General features: G+C 34.8%; 1 protein-coding gene across 5 annotated transcripts in view; it reads right to left on the bottom strand.

Moving 5' to 3' along the window:
- Window positions 1-285: 285 nt before the first annotated feature.
- Csnk1a1 (casein kinase 1 alpha 1) overlaps window positions 286-19,008 on the bottom strand; it is a 41,048-nt gene continuing 22,325 nt past the window's right edge. The window contains exons 5-12 of one of the 5 annotated variants that reach the window (XR_780820.3): window positions 17,704-17,787; window positions 13,909-14,048; window positions 12,766-12,844; window positions 11,966-12,040; window positions 10,310-10,416; window positions 9,168-9,316; window positions 4,545-4,951; window positions 3,182-3,599 (exon numbers count right to left, since the gene is read on the bottom strand). Coding sequence is in view for 3 of the 5 variants with exons in the window: in XM_010627140.2 (XP_010625442.1) it covers window positions 4,932-4,951; window positions 9,168-9,316; window positions 10,310-10,416; window positions 11,966-12,040; window positions 12,766-12,844; window positions 13,909-14,048; window positions 17,704-17,787 (654 nt within the window). In the remaining 2 variants the exon portion in view is untranslated. Of the gene's footprint in view, window positions 912-3,181; window positions 3,600-4,543; window positions 4,952-9,167; window positions 9,317-10,309; window positions 10,417-11,965; window positions 12,041-12,765; window positions 12,845-13,908; window positions 14,049-17,703; window positions 17,788-19,008 lie in introns of those variants that run through there. The other 4 variants (XM_010627141.3, XM_010627143.3, XR_780821.3 and 1 more) reach the window with 4 other exon arrangements.

Below are 19,008 nucleotides of genomic sequence, written 5' to 3'. Positions count from 1 at the left end.
CAAGGCATTTTGTTGTTTTAAAAAAAAAAATCTCATTTCCTTACAGAAAGTTTTTAGTTTTTAATGAACCTGTAAACAAAAAAAGCTCCCATTTCAAAATAAAAACAAAACCCCAGATCATATAGATGTTTACAGTGATTACATATCTAAGCAACATACATACATGTTCAGTTGTAAGATGTTAACTAAATTTGTGACAAATATCTTTTTTCTTAATACCAAGAACATTATAGAGTTAATGCAGAGTCCTAAGGATAATCTAGTAGTTACTAAATTTTTCTTAAGTCTTCACTTTAGATGCTGTTATTCCTAGCACAGGTAAGCAGGCAGAGTCTTTCATATGCTCAAACACTGGAATCTTTGGTTGCTACCGTATCAGCTGGCTTGCAAACAAGAAGCCAACCATTGAAAGAATGTTTTAAGTGAACAACTTAGAAACCCCAGGGATGGAAAACCCTAAGAATGCACAATTGTGAGCATATACAACCATCACAACTGTGGCTGAAGACTGTTCATGCCATTCTTCTGAAATGAGATCTCAAAGCAGGATATTTCAAAATAAAAGGTTTTAACAAAAATTGGCATATGCACAATTTCTCCACTAATTTGTGTGTGTGTCAACCATTTAGTTAACTTTTCCACTTGAAAAAAATGCAATAAAAAACCGGACACCATGTTTCACTATCTCAGTTAATATTCACAATTACAGCGGCTACAACTCCAGACAAAGCATCGGCAATGCTGCCCAGAGCCAGTTTATACTGAAATTAAGTTCTTTACACCAAGTAAATGGTTGTCCACAACCACTGGCTAGTGTACATATGAACTAAAATTTCTAGATTTGGGGAGAAACAAATGCTGCTCCGATCATCTGCTCTGCTTCTTCTGTTCTTCAATTCATGCTTAGAAGCCTATTAAAAAAATCAAAACAAAAGAAGGTTAAAATTCCAAGTTAAAAAAATAATTGCATCTAAAATAGGAAAACTGAGTAGAACTGAGACAATAATCACTCTATAGCAGCTCATGCCATTTTATGTATTTGAGAATCACTAGGCTTAACAATCAAAAACAGAAAAACATCTGTAAGACAAATTTTTCTAATTTGGATGACCATAGGAAGAAGTGGTGTACAGTGGATTAAAATCTTAGTATACGAATCTCAGGAAGTTTATTAATACCTAGAATATCACGTTTTCAAAAATTCATTGAAGCAGTAACACAGATTGCTTTTATAATCTATAACCAGAGTACAGTTTCAATCATATTATGAGCACAAACTTTTTCTTTTTTTTTTGGAACAGGGATTTAACTCGGGTCCTTGTGCTTGGTGAGGCAAGTGGAACCATTGAGGTAAATCCCTGGCCCCACAAACTCTTCTTCTTCAGTACTAGAGATTTGAACCCAAAGCCTCTGAGACATATCCCTAGCTCTTTGTAAATCTGAAACAGGGTTTCCAGCTGGCCTCAAACTCCAAGTGCTGGGACTGCAGGCATGTGTCACCATGTCCAGCTATGAAAAATATAATTTAAGACAGAAGAAACCTTACACACAGCTTTAAGATTTCTTTACTTCTACCGGCTGGAATTAAAAAAGTTTTGTCCCTGGTGTGCAAAACATAAACCAATGATACATTTTGGGTTTTATTTACTTCTCAAGTCCTCTCACTCTACATACTTTCCTTTCCCTACTAGTGGACCCTAGCACTTCTTCATAAAGGCAGGTCTGAATACAAGAGGTATGCAGGTCATCACAGCTACAGGTTTTACCTTTGGCTAATGGCAGAGAGGAAATATGCCTCTTAACCTGAAAAACCCTATAAGCATTTTCTCCTCTCACCTACTGACACTCTTTGAGACATTAATGTTCCTTTGAGCCCTTCTTCCAAACTTTTTTTTTGAGACAGGGTCTCACTATGTAGTTCAGCCTGGCTTGGACTACATAGCCCAGGCTATCCTTGAACTCATGGTGGTCCTTCTACCTCAGCCTCCCCACTGCCAGACGATTATTCCGAACTCTTATAGATGGCTTAAGTTAACTCTAACCTTCTCAACTTTTTAAACAAATCACATTACCCAATATAACAAACTGTTCCTTTTCTCAAATATTTGTTAGACAATCTCCTTTGGGCTTCATGGGATAAATACAATATCCCTGTCATTCATTCATTCATTCATCTGGTACCAGGGACTGAACTAAGGACCTTGAGCTTACAAGGGAGACACAGAACCACTGAGCTAAAGCCCCAACCCTCTATCATTTAATTTTTATTGCAAATATGATTTAGGTGTTTCTAAAAACAGTACCAAACACATTTACACATCATTTCTTGATAAATAGTCTTATTTGTTAACTTTTTCATTTAAAGGTAGAAACTACCATCCTCATTTATTTGATAAACACTATATGCTAAGCCTTATGGACAAAGATATGAGGGCTTTGTCTTTCCACAGTACCTAACAAAACAGTAGGTACCTAAAAGACAGTCCTGTCTGAATATTAAGTTCACAGGAAGCAAATGTGAAAAAAGAAATGAAAAAAGACAATGAAACCTTGAGAATGTATTTCACCACAGGTAACATTATATACTTGATACCTATTATTAAACTGATTGAACAAAGCACTCTCTTGTTCACATATGACAGGGCCTTGCTATATAGCTTAAGCTACCAAAAACTCTCAATCTTCTTCCCTGAGCCTTCTACTGGTATTACAGACTTGTCACCGCTATACCTGGTCCCCAAATAAACTAAAAACAAACAAAACCAAGCCTCAAGTAAACTAACTAAATTAAGGTATGCAAGTTAAGAAACTATGGCTAACTCAAATAGAAATGGCGCTTATACTATTAGGATTTGTTTTTAAGCTTTACAATTATTCTTGCAATTCCTGTTTTTTTCCTGGTACAGGGAAATTGAACTCTGGACCTTGCACTTGTCAGGCAGGTGCAGTGCCACTGAATTACATCCCTGGCCCCCTTGGAATTATTTTTAAATATGATAAAAAGAAACAAAACATGATAAAAGAAACATTTTCACAACTATTAAAACTTGTAGGTTTTCTTTTATAAGTTGCTTATGTAATCACATTGTAGTGAATATTTTGTCATGTTGAATTTTTCCAAATGATTTTCAAATAGAAAACTGACCAACAAACTAAAAAAGAAATCTTATATATTGTCAGCACAATCTTAGGAAACTGGTTTGTAATAACAGGAAAGCTCTAGATAAGAAATGTATCTGTTCAGAATTGCTAGGTGATTACAAGTGTCTAAGAAGACTGGCTGAAGCTGGTCTAACAATATTCTGAAAGTACAGCAGTCAAATCCAGATTTAACTCTTCAGATGAGCCAGTGGAGGGACACTCCACCCAGGATCAATGGTTTTCTCCAATGAATTGTTCAAAGAGTTACTGAAGTAGGTAAAATCTCAAAAGGAAGATTCAACAGGTATCCAACATTCAATCTTCAATTACTAACAAACATTTCTGTGCTTTAGTCTTTCATTTTTATCTTGCAATCTGAATGACATCTCCTGGTTCCCAAAATTCAAAAACGTATCTTCACAGTAACATCTTAAAATGAAGGATGAATCCCTTTGTTCCTAAAATAGAAGCGAAAAGAAAGTTAAAAACAGAGTTGGAGGACTAATATGATGATTCCTGAGTTAATAGCTGCATTTAAGCTTCTTTTTAAATTTTCAAATGGGAAGAAAAGTTTTACAAGAATACTGTCCCAGCTGGGCATTGGGAGCACTCGGGAGGCTGAGGTAGGAGGATCGCTGTGAGCTCAAAACCAGCCTGGCCTACACAGTGAGTTCCAGGTCAGTCTCAACTACATAGTGAGACCCTGTCTCAAAAAACAAAGCAAAACAAAAAAACTGTCCAATGTGAAATCTAAAGCTTCAATGTTTTTTATTTGCTAATTCACTTCAAATATAACTGACCTTAAAAAAACAGAACCAAAAATTAGTTTAATGGGGGTATTTATGCAGTAGTAAGTCTTGTAGTCCCAGGCTGTCCTCAAGCTCTTGCGGATCCTCGTGCCTCAGCCTCTCAGGTGCTAGGACTATAGGTGTGTATCACCATACCTGGCAGGTTGTACTAGTCTTATAAACCCATAGTAGGTTTTCAATATACAATCCCATTTCTTTCTTTTTTCGGTACCAGGGAACAAACTTGGGACCTTGCACTTGTGAGGCAGGCAGTGGCACCACTGAGCTAAATCCCTAGCCCAATCTCATTTCTATTAACTAACTTTGCCCATGTGTTTGAATGGCCTTTTGATTGCACGGAATCAAGCTCAGAGATTTTGAGTAAGATTGGCCATACTGTTTAAAAACGAAAAACTACAGTAACTCTTCCCTTTAGAAACAAAAACTATTAAATTGGGGAAATTTATCAGTACCAAAAAAAGACAATTGACAATTTAAGTATAGCAGGTTTGTACTATCCCAATCTGTATCCATAGACTAAAGATCTGGATTCTTTTTTCTTCCTACTACAAATTAATTCTCCAATAGATTTCTGAATTCAGAGTATTAAAATACCTGTTACAATTGAATCCTTCTTCAACTGGTGGATGTTCTGCATTATACACCGCTGAATCACTGCAACACTTTTATTCTTCTAGGTCTGAAAGTTGTAGAGTCATCCAGATAATCCCACATGCTGAAAATCTGATGGGCCAGGCAAGCCTTAGAGACATGGGCTGTAGGTCAACACAAATCAATTCTTGGCACACTCATCTTTATTTTTCTGTTGGGTTACTTAATTCTTTTCTCTCCAGCTTTACTGTTCACAGTGAAAAAAGCTGACAAAAATTCAAGATTTCAGTAAGAAGATGAAGTTGACCGGTACTTCTTTGGAATGAGTGAATTCAGAGCAGATCATCTTCAATTATTTCAAGGTCTTCCCCCGTGATTTGGATTTGGTTGCTAAGTGATCAGCCATGTTCCTGGCAGTAATTGGTGAAGTCAGAAAAAGTTAAGCCAGACATGATTATAACAGGTAAAACCCAGTAGTACACTTTGGAAGGTAATTTAAGAAAGATCATGGACATAGCAGGTTAATATGATGGGAAAATATTTCTAATCCTCTTTTTTAAATTTGTCTTTTATTCATTATAAGTGAAGTTGATTTTTCATATGGAAACTATGTACATTTTTTCCTTATATTTTTTATTCTTTACTTTTGTCCATTTTTCTTTTTTTCCCCCTCATTGAGTTTATTGGTACATTCTAGGTATACAGTACAGCTACATTCATCATTGGGATCTTGTACCTCTACATGACAGGTCTTGTTCTCATTTTTTCCCCTTGTCCCTGCCCTCCCTTCACCCCTCCTCCCTCCCCCTTTACAAACACTTCATTTCCATTTCTTCATTTTCTCATATTTTTTTCTTTTCCCTTATTAGCTTTCCCCTACCCTTCCCACTTTCTCTGCACCTTTAGCCCCTTTCTTCTAATCCTCTTTTAATGCCAACAATTCTGACATCCACTTATATTATTATGATGAAGCTATGTTTAATACCCATGGCTGATATGGCAAGCAAATGAGTTATGATGAGATAGTGAAGAAGATTATATAAAAATTCACCTTTGATTTCATCACTTCTGTAATTTTTGGTGAACTTAACTGGATTATGATGATAGTTATTTTCTTTCTTAGATTAAGATCTTAGTGTTTGCATTTCTACAGTCTCAGCCTCCCCAAAAGCCGGGATTACAGATATGCGTGCCACCATGCTTGACATTAATCAGATTTAAATGTCCCAAAACTATTTCCCTTTCATTTACTACTGTTTCAATGGATTAAAAAGTTTTTCTGATCATCAAATACTGCTGAAAGAATTTCAGTTAAAATGTCTTTGTTAGTGTGTTGGGTGTGAATTTATTTTTCTTTTAAATGCAACTAGAAACATGAAATTATAATCTGTGGCATATTAGCACTAAAAACTAGTACAGATAATAATGAGCATTAGGAGAAAGCCTTGTTTACTTGGTCTCTTGAATGTAGTATTTGTAAAAGAATAAAGAAAAGTAATTAGGGCAGCAATCTATTATACAACAAGCCCAAATTACCCAAGTAAGCTAAACTTCAAAGTCTTTGGACATTTTAAAATGAACTGCTAATCCAGGCACGGTGGTGCTCGCCTGTAATCCCAGACAGCACTCATGAGGTTGAGGCAGAAGGATTGCTGTGAGTTCCAGGCCAGCCTGAACTACAAGGTGACACTCTGTTTCCAAAAAAAAAAAAAAAAAAAAAAAGAGAGAGAGAGAAGAGAAGGGAAGAGTATGCAACTTACTGTAATTTCCCATGGAAGAAACATTAGATATAGACATTTCAAAAATATGACGGTTACTTGGAGAGTTTCTCCAAGAATAAATATTCCTACAATACAGATCTACTTATAAAAACTCACTAATGCATCTGAATTCCCTAAAAGGCAAACTTTTTTAAAAAAGGCTGTTATTCAGAAGGCAACTTTAAAAATTTTTAACTAGTGAAATCTAATATTGTATTCTCCTCACTAAAAAGATTTCCTGAATCAAAGAATCACTGAGATAAACTTGAGTTTTTTCTTAAATAAAAAAGCCTAGAGGACCCTAAGAGACTATGCTTTTAGAAACCTCTATTAATTACCGACAAATAAAAAAAACTTAGATAATGTGCTGGAGGTAAAAGTTTGGAGACTAGCTTTCTCATACTTATGGATGTCCCCTCAGGCCTGCTGTATTTTCATGGCTCTACATAGAAAGAGATTTTTATACGACTTGACTAGGCACTGAACTCTATACCTAAGAATACAGATGTTTTAAAGAAGTTCAAGAGTAAAATATAATTCTGCGACTTATGTTCTGTGAAGTGCACATTTTAATAACAAGCAATATTTTGCTTGGGGTCAAAATATATATCTATCACCTAGGACTTCTCCCCCACCCCTCCCTGAAACCGGGACTCTCTATATTGCCCAGTCTGGCCTTGAATTCCTGGGCTCAAGTGATCATCCTGCCTCAGATGCCCAGGTAGCTGGTACTACAAGGCCACATACCCAGTCTTAGACAGTCATCTCTGAAAGTAGTCAATACGTGATTATTGAGACATTTCAGAATTTTATGAGTTCATTTTATAATTTGTATGGCCACTGTGTCAGGTGATGCAGTTAAATGTTGTCATGAAAAATAGCTACAATACAAAGTAAGTATTAAACTTAATTACAATTTTTATTTTTACAATGAAACACATTAACTTAGTGGATCCAATTTCTCATCTTTTTTGGGGGTAGGGTGGTATGGGGGATCAAATTCAGGTCCTTGTGCTTGCAAGGCAGGAGGGAGAACCACTGTGCTAAATCCCCAGCTCCTAATTTCTCATATTTTTAAAACCTGGATAGGGCCAGGCATAGTGTTGCACACCTATAATCCAAGTATATGGGATCCCGAGGCCAAAGGATTGGTGCAAGTTGAGGCCAGCCTGGGCTACAGAGTTGAGTTCAAGGTCAACCGGAAATATACAGCAAGATCCTGTCTCAAAAGACAAAAAAGACCTGCACAAGCTGGACAAAAATTCTGCTTATTATTAAGAGATGCACAGTGAACAATGGAACTAGCTAAAAATAAAGTAATTCTTTCTGAAGACTGCTTTAATGCCTGAAGTAAAATGTTCTAGGCAGATGAGATTTCAATCTAATTTTAGTTCTAGAAATTTCAACTCATGATGATCCTGCTATCCCAGCTAGCTTCAGGCAAAATTAGCTTCATTTTGTGAGAAAAAGCAGACATCCTATACATGTCAATTATAAGAAGTCCTTGGCTTACAGATTATATTTGGTCTTAACTAAATAGCAGAACAATTTCTCAGTGGCAGAGTACACACACACACACACACACACACACACACACACACTTCATTATGGATTTCATGGGCCCTATAACCAGTTAATCAATTGAAACTCATTAATAGGCAACCAAATCCCAACACAGAGCTTAAATTTATTCATCAAAGGATCCCTGCTACATTAAATCTTCAGTTTTAAATTCTTCCCAAATACAGAAACACGGAAGTGAAGCACCTCAAACTTTATTTCTAATAGATGAGCTGCTGTGATGAGGATAACATCAATTACTTTTTCTTTTTCTTTTCAATTATACTTCTTAAAAGCAGCATCTATGAAGACTAAGTTCAGACCAGAGAAGTCATTCAGAAATTAAATAATTACAAACAAACAAAATAAAACCAATCCTTACTTGCCCCAGAAAGGGGAAAAGAAAATTAAAAAACATGAAAACAGGAGCTGAACTGAATGGCGACAATAGTTAAGAAATTGAGCTGTACCCTGACAATTCTATTCCATAGAAGCATAGAGTACCAGGAAACACAGAAAGGAAATAGATGAGCAGTGGTACAGTGGCATTTGCCCCAGTTGTCTTTAATCCTCCAGGGCTAACTGCGCACTTCAACTCTACAATGAACACCTACAGCCTGTTATTTGCAGTATTTTAAAAAGTAAAGACAGAAACAAAGGAAGCATTTTAAAATTAAGAACGTTTACACTTGACCAACAAGTAAGAGAAGTTTATTTTTGTGATCAGGAAAGACGTATGAGCTTTGCAATTACGTGAGAAGACACTGTGGGGCAACGCCAAACTCACCTCATGAAATTAGAACATGTTCACAATTTCCTCCTTTAAATTCTAAAGTATTAACATGCAAAAAAATTCTTAACACTGTTAGTCTGAAAGAAAGTCAAAATACCATGGCGAATCAGATTCATTATTGAAAATCAACAAGTGTTAGGTCTAGGATTTTGGATTGATTGATATAATACCATATTCCCAACACCGAATGTTTATTTTGGAAAAGGGTTAATGAATGAGTAAAAAAGATGCAGTTGTTAAAAATGACCCAAAATCCCAAGAGAAATGATATAATAATATACACACATATATGTATATACAAATACATATACATATATATATATATGAACAAGGACATTTGGGTTTAAAGTTAGTAGTCAAATTTTCCAAGGACGTTTTTTTTAAAAAACAGAGTCAAATTTTTACGTATTTTTAAAACCACCTCCTTGATCTAACACTGTTATAAATGAATGAATTTTCCAATTTTGTATTCAATTTTTTCCCTGTAACGTCACTTGGTTCTTGGCTACTAACCTTTCATGTTACTCTTGGTTTTGTCAGTTTGCTTGCCTGTGGGGGTTTGGGCCTGCTGACCCTGCCCACTGGAAGAGGCTGCCTGCTGTGCTGCTTTCTGCTTTAACATTGTCCAATCAAATGTGTAGTCATATTGGTGATTCAAGGTCCTGGAAAATATAAAATTACATGTTTTTCCCCCCTAGACTGAGGAAGCATGTGTCAGACTCTGAAAAAATTACATGCTAATCCTTAATATTATCAAGTAACCTACTGATTCTTCAAGACAGTGAGGGCATTTCTTTTTTCTTTTTTTTTTTTTTTTTTGTACCAGGGATTGAACTCAGGTCCTTGCGCTTGCAAGGCAGGCCACTGAACCGCTGAGCTAAATCCCCGGCCCAGTGAAGGCATTTCTTTAGAACATCAATAATTCAAGTGTGTGGTAGCATCTAAGATTTCTTTCCCTACAAATTTTTTAACTCTTCAGTGAAATAATTTCTGCTTTTATATGACGTGATTGAGGGAAAGTCACTCTGGTGTCACCGTTCGTGATCTGTTACAGTAGATAAAAATAAAATTCAAACAGAAGGTTCCTTTATTTCTTCAAAAGAGGTAGGTGAGTAGAAATGAAAAGGCAGAATGAAGAACTGTAATTCTGAAGCAAGTAGTCATTTAGAAGGATATTTGTGATGGAAGATAATTACCTAGAAGTCAAAAGAGTAGGGAAGGAACCAAGTTTATGAAGGAAATGTGTGTACTAGTGCCCTGGGAAGACTTGGATTTAACGAATCAGCTCAATTTCTACTTTCTTCCTACTAAGAGCCTGAGTTACATGTATGCTAAAGGAACTCCAATTTGGGACTGCCTCCTTATTCCAAAGGTTCTAGGACTATCTGGTATTTTAATTGCCTTGTAATTTTACACTGAATCAGGTTCTATAATAAAGCCAGAGAGTTCCAAGGGAGCACTGACAGCCACTTATAGGTAATATGAGTTGCAATTACTTTGGAAAAATTAGACTACAATGATTCAGCTGTCTCTTTCACTCATATTGGTTGAACCTTTTTCTATAGTTTACTAATTATCAGAATAGATAAGTTAAATAGACAAGTCTATTTCCCACACTGATGTGTATAGTCTTAGAAATATCTTAAAAAACTGACCTGAAAAGGATGCGAAATAGCTGCCTCAGGTACATGTAATCTGGGGCTTCCTCAAAGCGCAGCCCACGGCAATAGTTTAAGTACATGGCAAATTCTGCAGGAAACCCCTAAAAGTTTAAGAGTTAAAACAGAGCAAAATACAAAATGTTAATTTTTAAATAGGAAAATAAATTGCTAAATACAAAGCAAAAAAAAAAAAAAAAAAGTGTTTGAATAGGGTGTTTCACTACTTTACAGAGAGACATGGTAAAATTATGGCCAGGGTTTTTAATGAATTTCAACCAAGTTTCACCATTTCACCCACTCTTATATAATGTTTTTATATTTACAGAGGAAATATGCATCTTTTTCCCATACAGAACTAAGTTCCCAAACGATTCAGACATCCACTTGTTTATTTACTATTTTATTGATGTCTATTAAAAATCTCAAAGATGTTTCTTTTTTGAGACAGGACCACACTCTGTAGTTTAGGCTGGCCTCAAACTCACAGCAATCTTCCTGCCTGGCCTCTCACGTTCTGGAAATACAGGCGTGAGCCACCACCACCACAAGGTTTTTTTTTTTTTGGGTATCAGAGATCAAACTCAGGACCTCGTGCTTGCAAGGCAGCCGTCTGGAAGATTTTTAAGGCTCTTCTTTATCTGTCACCAAGAGGACTATGCCATCAGTGATGTAGCTATGAAAACACACCCAAACCCCTACTATCTCCTCCTTTGTATATGCAAATGTGGAGGGAGGGAGGAGTTAAGGAGGCAATCTCTTCTCACAACCTCATAATTTGAGAAATTTCTCATATTCTGGAGTCAAAGCAGGACAGAATGTTTACACCTGCAACATTTTATACTAATCACATTTAATGATTACAAAGTACTCATGCTATTTCTTTGCTGAGTGAAGACCCAAAACTAAAACAATGGATATATTACACATTTTAATTTTATTTCAGGTATGCAATTACTGTCTCAAAAGATCATATGGCCTTGTTTCTACGGAGGTGATCACAGTTACTCATCAGGACACAATACTGCTCCATTTGAACTTGTCTTTTTATAAAGTCTGAGACTTCAGAGAAACAAACCTGATTCCTATTATTGCCTGCATTTCTCTATTGTTAGAAAGCCGCTATTTCTGGATTGCTCTGATTTGTCTGCCAATTTCTCTATTCCTTCTTACCTCTCCTTTCTGATACCAGTTTATGTTGAAAGAAGACTATTTCTTAACTTTTCTCATATATCAAAAAGGCTCTATTTGGAAAGTTTATGTGCCTTGTTAATTTTCCTCCACTGTTTTCACAGATCAGAGATGTAAAACACTTACATGTTTAAACCATTGCCAAAGGTATTTAGAATAACTAAAACATGAACTTAAAATAGCAAATTGCTACCTAATATTTAAGTATTTAAATCTGGTATTTAAGTCTGGCAAAAGTAAAATGTTTCTTTTTATTCTTGTTTGATTGATTGATTTGGTTTTTTGAGACAGGGTCTCACTATGTAGTTGAGACTGACCTGGAACTCACTACGTAGCCCAGGCTGGTCTTGAACTCACAGCGATCCTCCTGCCTCAGCCTCCCGAGTGCTGGGATTACAGGCATGAGCCACCACGCCCAGCTTGTTCTTGTACTTTTAAATAATACTGATCATATACATTTACCTTACATAAAACTTCAACAGGAGTGGACATCTTCTTTTCACTAATCTTTTCATATTTTTGTTTTTTTGTTGCAGCCTATAGAAAATAAGAACCAAGAACAATATATACTCACTGCTACTAAGAAAAACCTTAATAGTTTAAGTCACCAAATGTACAAATATAAACTAGATAAGGTTTACGACCTGAGACTTAAGTAATAGTAGGTAGGATCAAATTTATATTGGACAAGAACTAAGCACTTTGACTATTTCAGAGACTCAATAAACATAGGTACCTTTATCCTTTAATGGATCAATAAAGGATAAAGATAGCCATTAAATTCTATGACATTATTATCATAGAACAAAATGTTTTAATATTTGCACAAATAAGTAGCTCTTATTTGAACACATTTTACTCTACCTTTTCAACATAATGGTCACACATCAAAATGAGAGCCCTTTCTAAGCTAGTAGCAACTTCCACGTAGTACAGCTAGTGATTACCAGTGAATACCATCTTATTATCTCAAAAGAAATTACTTCTTTAAGTTAGAAGGTTATTACTAAAACAATTAGATTTTTCTCTCCAAATAAAAGACAAAAATAAAGTCAATTCCATCTCAGAAAAAACTATAGATTTGGAAGGAACATAAAAGACATCTCCCCAGTATTATTTTTTAAAGATGTAATGTGCTGGCCTCAAATTCCTGTGCCCAAGTGATCCCCCCACTGGCCTCCTGAGTGCTACTGGTGTGTGTCACCAGATCCAGCTTAAGTTTTTTCTTAAAAACAAAATCCCAGTAATTTGGATCTGATTACCTTGAGTCCTTGCCATGGCAGGCTGGTTCTATTAAAATACATCAAAACATAACCTAATGATTCCATGTCATCTCGACGACTAGAAAAGAAAAGGTAATTTTTATAAACTGGAACTGTAAATGGATATTACATGAAAAAAAGCCAAATATTAAACACAGAAAAAATGTTTCCTATAAAGACAGAGTTATTTAGTGTCTTATGCAAATAAGTACCTAGTTCATAACATAAAGTTCTTGGCAGTTACCTCTAAACAAATTATTCTCACAAAATTTTAACACATCTTAAGAGCACAGTTCTAAACATAATTTTCAAAGAATAAAAAAGATTTAGCTAAACAACTCTAAACAAGTTTAATGAAAAAAGAAAACTATGCAGCAAGACATAGTTAGGGATGCTGAAATTACATTTTAAAGCTAGCGTCTATATGAATGTATACACACATAAACATATATTCCGATACACTCATCTGTGGCGCTGGTAATCACACAGACTCAGCCTTGTGTTGCTAGGCAAGTGTTCCACCTCTGTGCTACCTCCATCGATTCACATATTTAAATACAGGTTAATATTTTAGCATACAGAAAAGCTGAAATCTTAGTTTAACCTAAGATATTCAGGTATCCATGGTCATTTCTAAATTAGAAAGTCTCATGAATTCCCAACACAAAGGCATACAATTTGTTATTTCTCTTTTATGGGAAAAAAAGTTAATGAAGGGAAACTGAAAAGCCAGAATTCAAGTGAAGATATAGTATACCAATTCCCTGCTGATTTATTAATACTCTCCTAACATTTTCCCTGTAAAAATAACCAACTGTTCCCCCAAACTCAACCTGCACCACTAAAATATAAAATAATCAGCACTATGTTCAGCTGCAAAAAGAAATGTAAAAATAGTATTATGTTTTTAACATTCCATCATGCAGTATTTTATCAGGAGACAACCATCATCATCAACCACCACCACCCCCCCCAAAACAAAAGACTTTATATAATTAGCAACTCTGTAAAACAATAAGCATCCCTTAAATCCTCAGCCAAGAGACATCCTTAGACATTCTAAAAAACCAGTTAAAATATTTCAAAAACTCATTTTTTTTTTTTGCTATAAATCTGATAAACACATTAAATTTTCAGACTCACCTCTGCTCAATACCAAGATGTGCATTGATGCTAGCATATCGTGCAGTGCCAGTGAGGTTTTTATCTTCTCTGTATGGTATGTGTTGCCTTGTCCTGTTGTCTCTGTACTTTTTGGCCAAACCAAAATCAATAAGGAATAACTTTAAAAGAGAAATAAAGAGACATTAGGTTTTCAATCTTACTCAATTAAGCTGGTTCTTATTCATTAAATGCCGTATGTTCTATGCATTCAAATATATCAAAATAAAGTGTAAGTTGAATAGGTAACACACACCCCTAGTAATTACTAGTTTTCTTCAACAAACCAAATTAAAAAACAAAACTGAAACCAAAACAAAACAAAAAACCCAACCAAAAACCACTTAGGTCTAGTAGTTTATCCTTGTTATGTGCACAACTTCACAAACTCCAGTTCAGGAGCTTGTCTTTAGGAAGTAAGTAAAGAAATGTACACACACTCGATGGCAGAGTTGTCAGGTATGCTGTTTGACATACTGTTGCTACTGGTTAACAAGCATCATGTTTCAATACTCTCTTCAGTATGCCACCAGAAGGCTCATTATCTAAAATAAGACAACCTGAAAGTCTGGCAGACAGTAAGACCTATTTCTTTTGTTCTGTTTTTAAGATACACATGTTACATTCCAGTGTGCAATGACATTATGTGTCAGCTTAAACTCTTGGAAAATAGAACAAGTCGATTTAAAACAATCTAGAAAAGCATATCAACATGTGTTTAACTAATAACAGTTTACATGAACTAATAAAAAAACAAGATTTGCATTTTAGAAAGTTTAGATTTATCTTATCTATATTGTACCAGCAAAGAGGGTCCTCATTTATAATACAGAATACTTTTTCTACATAAACTTTATTCTCCAGAATAACTTTTAAAAAGAAAAAAAAAAACAAACTATTTTTTATTTAAAAACTCATATTTACCTACCATTAAAAGCTAAATAAAATTTACTTAAAACCTGGGTCTTTATCACATTACTCATTACATTATGCTGTAATAAAGATTTATCTACAACAATTATCAGGCTGGTCAGGTCTATGTGCCCTTACAGTATACAACTCTAAACTATTGATCTTTTCAGGTTATACCTATACTTTATAATTCTTTTCATTAGGCTAACGGGTCCCTTCTGCTACAGTCTATAATCTGTAGTGTGCTGGGCAGAGTTTATATCAAAAACAGACAAACCTAGATTTAGGTTAAAAATCTGACCAAGCAGCTCCCTTAGGAAGATGAGTTAACATTTATTTCAGCCAGGCATTTTAAACTACTCTCATTTATACTTTGGATAGTAAAGACACTAACATTTGAATCTGTCACCATGTGAACAATGAGATCCTTGTTTTCACTTGCTCTACCATTAAAAATAAAAAAGGATTATTAATAAAGTATAATTGTGTAATGAAAGCTAAAATTCCTTAAGCAATGAAGTTACTTTACGAATATGGAATTGTCAGTGCTATAAAATACTAAGAAAAAAATCTTGTGCTTTAATATCCAACTGAAATACATTTCTGATAATCAAAACAAGAATTATAATTAAGTTGGTCAAGATTCACAGAAAACAAGAGCCCTGTGTAGCAGTGCACACCTGTCATTCCAGCATTTTTATTTAAAGCAGAGGCAGGAAGATCGCCATGAGTTTGAGGCCAGCCTGTACTACATAGGCAACAGTCTTTGCTTTATAGAAATTCAGTATTCCCAAAAGTTCTTTCCTTCCACAAGGCTAAAGGCTGTATTAAAATATATCCTCCTCAAACTCTAAAAAATTAGGAAACACTAACTTTTTATAAATGTCTCAATTCTTTAAAAAACTAAAAAGCAAATAAATAAATTTCAAATTTTCTTTTATTAAAAAAAAATCAGGAAATTTCATTACTGAAGAAAGGTATCCAATTTTCAGTAAACAACTGAAAGGAAACTATTTAAAGGAAAAACCACTTAAAGCTAGAAAAATCTCTTGTAGTGCATTACTTTCAGTTACCTAGCAAGCTTCTTTAGTAGGACCCTGTATGTTTTCAATTTAAAAACCAATATAAATACATAATAGGAGTGTTTACATGAAACCATGTAATATCAAAGATACAAACAGCTATGAATATGTAAAGGCAGAACCAAAATGATCAAAGGCACTATCAACAAGCGTAAGACAGCATATTTATATATGGGCTTGAATATGGAGAGATGGGCAAATTTTTTTGGTGGGCCAACTTGCTTTTCTGTGGACTTCTACTAATATGCTTCAAGATTTATGCCTGTTTCAAAAAAAATGCAGCCTACCTATTTATTGAAGGAATGAATTAATGTTTGATAAACGGGGGTCATTTTCTTTGGAAACACTACCTCTAATTTTAGTTTTTAATACTTGGAACAATTTTTCTCCTAACCAGGAGTGATGTATTTCTGCCCTTTCAAAAATTTTACAAGGTCACTTTACTTCACAACCCATGTACAGGTTGTAATCTCTATGTACAGAGTACCAATTTAATGTGACTTGACATATAAATTTAAAAAATGAATAAATGAATGGGTAAGAAAAAATGAAGTGCCATAGTTTTAAAAATTTTCTATTACTTTATAATATACCTATTTACGTACCATCTGTTCTCAATCCCCATAAAAGTAACTAAAATCCTGAGACTTTTAAAAAGCAGGAGGTGGTCCTGAAATAAGGCTGGGCTGTGTGTAAAAGGATTAAATTATTACTTAGATGATATACATATATAAAAAGTACTACACCAAAGTATTTTTTTTTTATTACTTACACTAATACTTCACTAATACTTTGGCATATGCTAAACTGAAAAACAAAGTCATTTGTTCAAAAGCATCAAAATATATGTACTCATTTTTTTTTCCCCTTCACCTTAAAATTCATACAGGTACCAGGTATGGTGCGTATATTCTGGAGGCTGATGCAGGAAGATAGCAAGTTTAGGCCCAATCTAGGAAACTGCCTCAAAATTTTAAAATACAATAAAACAAGGGCTAGGAATGGGACTCAATGTGAAGGCCCGAGACAAAAGGCAATCTAATGTCTATAGAAGTATAAGACAGCCTGAAGAGAACTTTATATTTTCTTTAAATAATTAGAAGCAAATTCCTGAAATGAATTTTGGCCTAGGAAAATCTGAATCATCAGGTTATGCATTCATGTATCTTCCACATTACTAATGACAAGCTACCATTTATTTTGATAAGTGCTTAATTACTATTAAATTAATATCTTTTAGGTTTCGGAGCATATACTGCTCCTTAAATATCCACTTGGTGGAAGCTGAGAATTTACAGGCTGTGAAAAATAAATTCTAGATATATTAGATCTGAAATCTGACCTATACTTACCTGAAATTCATTATAGTAGGAGAGAAGGCAGAATCAATTCATTTTACAATACTAATGCAACTGAATTTTTTTTAACTTGTAGTACAACTCCAAATAAAATTTTAAGTACTAGCCATTCTCAAGTTTACTATTACATAAACAATACTAGATCAACATAGTACTTCCACATATGATTGTTAAGAGATCTGAAAGATAATATCCTATTTTCATTTAGGTTTTCTCTAAAATTCACAAGTTTTAAGCAAAAGCTACAAAGGAGTATCTTAGTAATGTTATGTTTGCCAAGTATGTCTGAATAATGCCAACATAAGAGGTGCTTGAGCAAGATCTACATTCTCCAGAACTAAAAATAAAAATAACCAAAATAAAACAATAAAAAAGAAAAGCACATGAATTTGGGATTGAGGTTGGAATAGGAGACAGTTTCAGACCTGGTTTAATCCTGAGAAAGATGGGTCCTGAGAAGTACTAACAGTCATGCTTCTTTTCCTCTTCCCCACTGGAGATTCTAAACACTAAACAGACAATAGAGGGTGGCAGTGCATCAAACAGTATTGCTTACATTGCAACAATGGCCGGCGCAGACAGGCAACACCGAGGCATTAGAGAAAGAACAGGGTAGCCAAATGCCATCCTTCTTCCACCAAGCACTGTAGCTTCTCAGTTTTCCAAATAAGAATCACATGCTTAGGAACATTTGAATTCTGGAGAATACTGGGATTTTTAATGCCACTATATTGTGTCACTGCCTGAAACAGGGATAGCAATGGTGACATTTGGCTCTTGAATTTTTAAATAAAAAATGGGGAATTTAGATCTGCAATCTTTGGCACCACGATCTGCCCTTCCCCCCCAAAAAGATCATATAGGGGGAAAAAATCTTCAGTAAGGAAGAGGTAGAAGGCATTTAGTCACCTTAAAATTTATTTTCATAAGCATGCAGGGCTGATTACTGGAAGAGATGAGCAAATTCACTAAGATTGGAGTAGCCACTCCTAAATATCAAATTCAGAACAATTTTCCAAGAAAGAAATTTAAAAATTGATCTCAAAAGCCCCCCTCCCAAATCTTTGCCCCATGAATAGAAAACTAGTAGAACAAGCTGACCAAAAGATCCAGTGTATACAACTGGCATTTTTCAAACTATGATACAGAAAACACTAAAAACCAACTAACATAAACAGAACACTAAGCTAAAATATTCAAAAGCAACATTCATTACTTGGATCTTAGGTGAAACACACTTCACTTCTACCCTAAGATATCTCTGAAACTGTAACAATAAGCAGCTCCACAAATTCTTTTTATCTGTAAGGAGGACACACTCTAAAAAAGCCTTTATCACCCAGCTACTTGGATTTCCCAACACAACTATGTGATTAACAAGGACTTCTTAAAGGAGGGGAAAAAAACCAAATCAAAATAAGACTCCAAATTATCCAGGCCATCCTTTAAATTTAAAGGCAAAAAACCATGTACTGCACTGCCAACATGCAGACAGGTGTCCTATCTATGGGAATAAAGGGTTGTAAGGGTAAGAAAATGTGAAAGGGGTTGCAGCTAGGGAATGATGGCTAAAGGAAGAGTTATAGTGACAAGATTGTCCAAAAAAATTGAGTAAGTGAATTTTTTTTTTTTTATTAAACTCCAGGTTTTGTTGTAAGAACATTACGAACCTGGATGTTTCAAAGAGATAAACTAAGTGTTTTTTTTTTTAAATGCAATTTGTAAATAAT

Source organism: Fukomys damarensis, unplaced genomic scaffold (genome assembly GCF_012274545.1).
Source record: "Fukomys damarensis isolate Sample0158 unplaced genomic scaffold, DMR_v1.0_HiC HiC_scaffold_3, whole genome shotgun sequence".
Classification (NCBI taxonomy): domain Eukaryota; kingdom Metazoa; phylum Chordata; class Mammalia; order Rodentia; family Bathyergidae; genus Fukomys; species Fukomys damarensis.
This window is presented reverse-complemented; position numbering and strand designations above follow the sequence as displayed.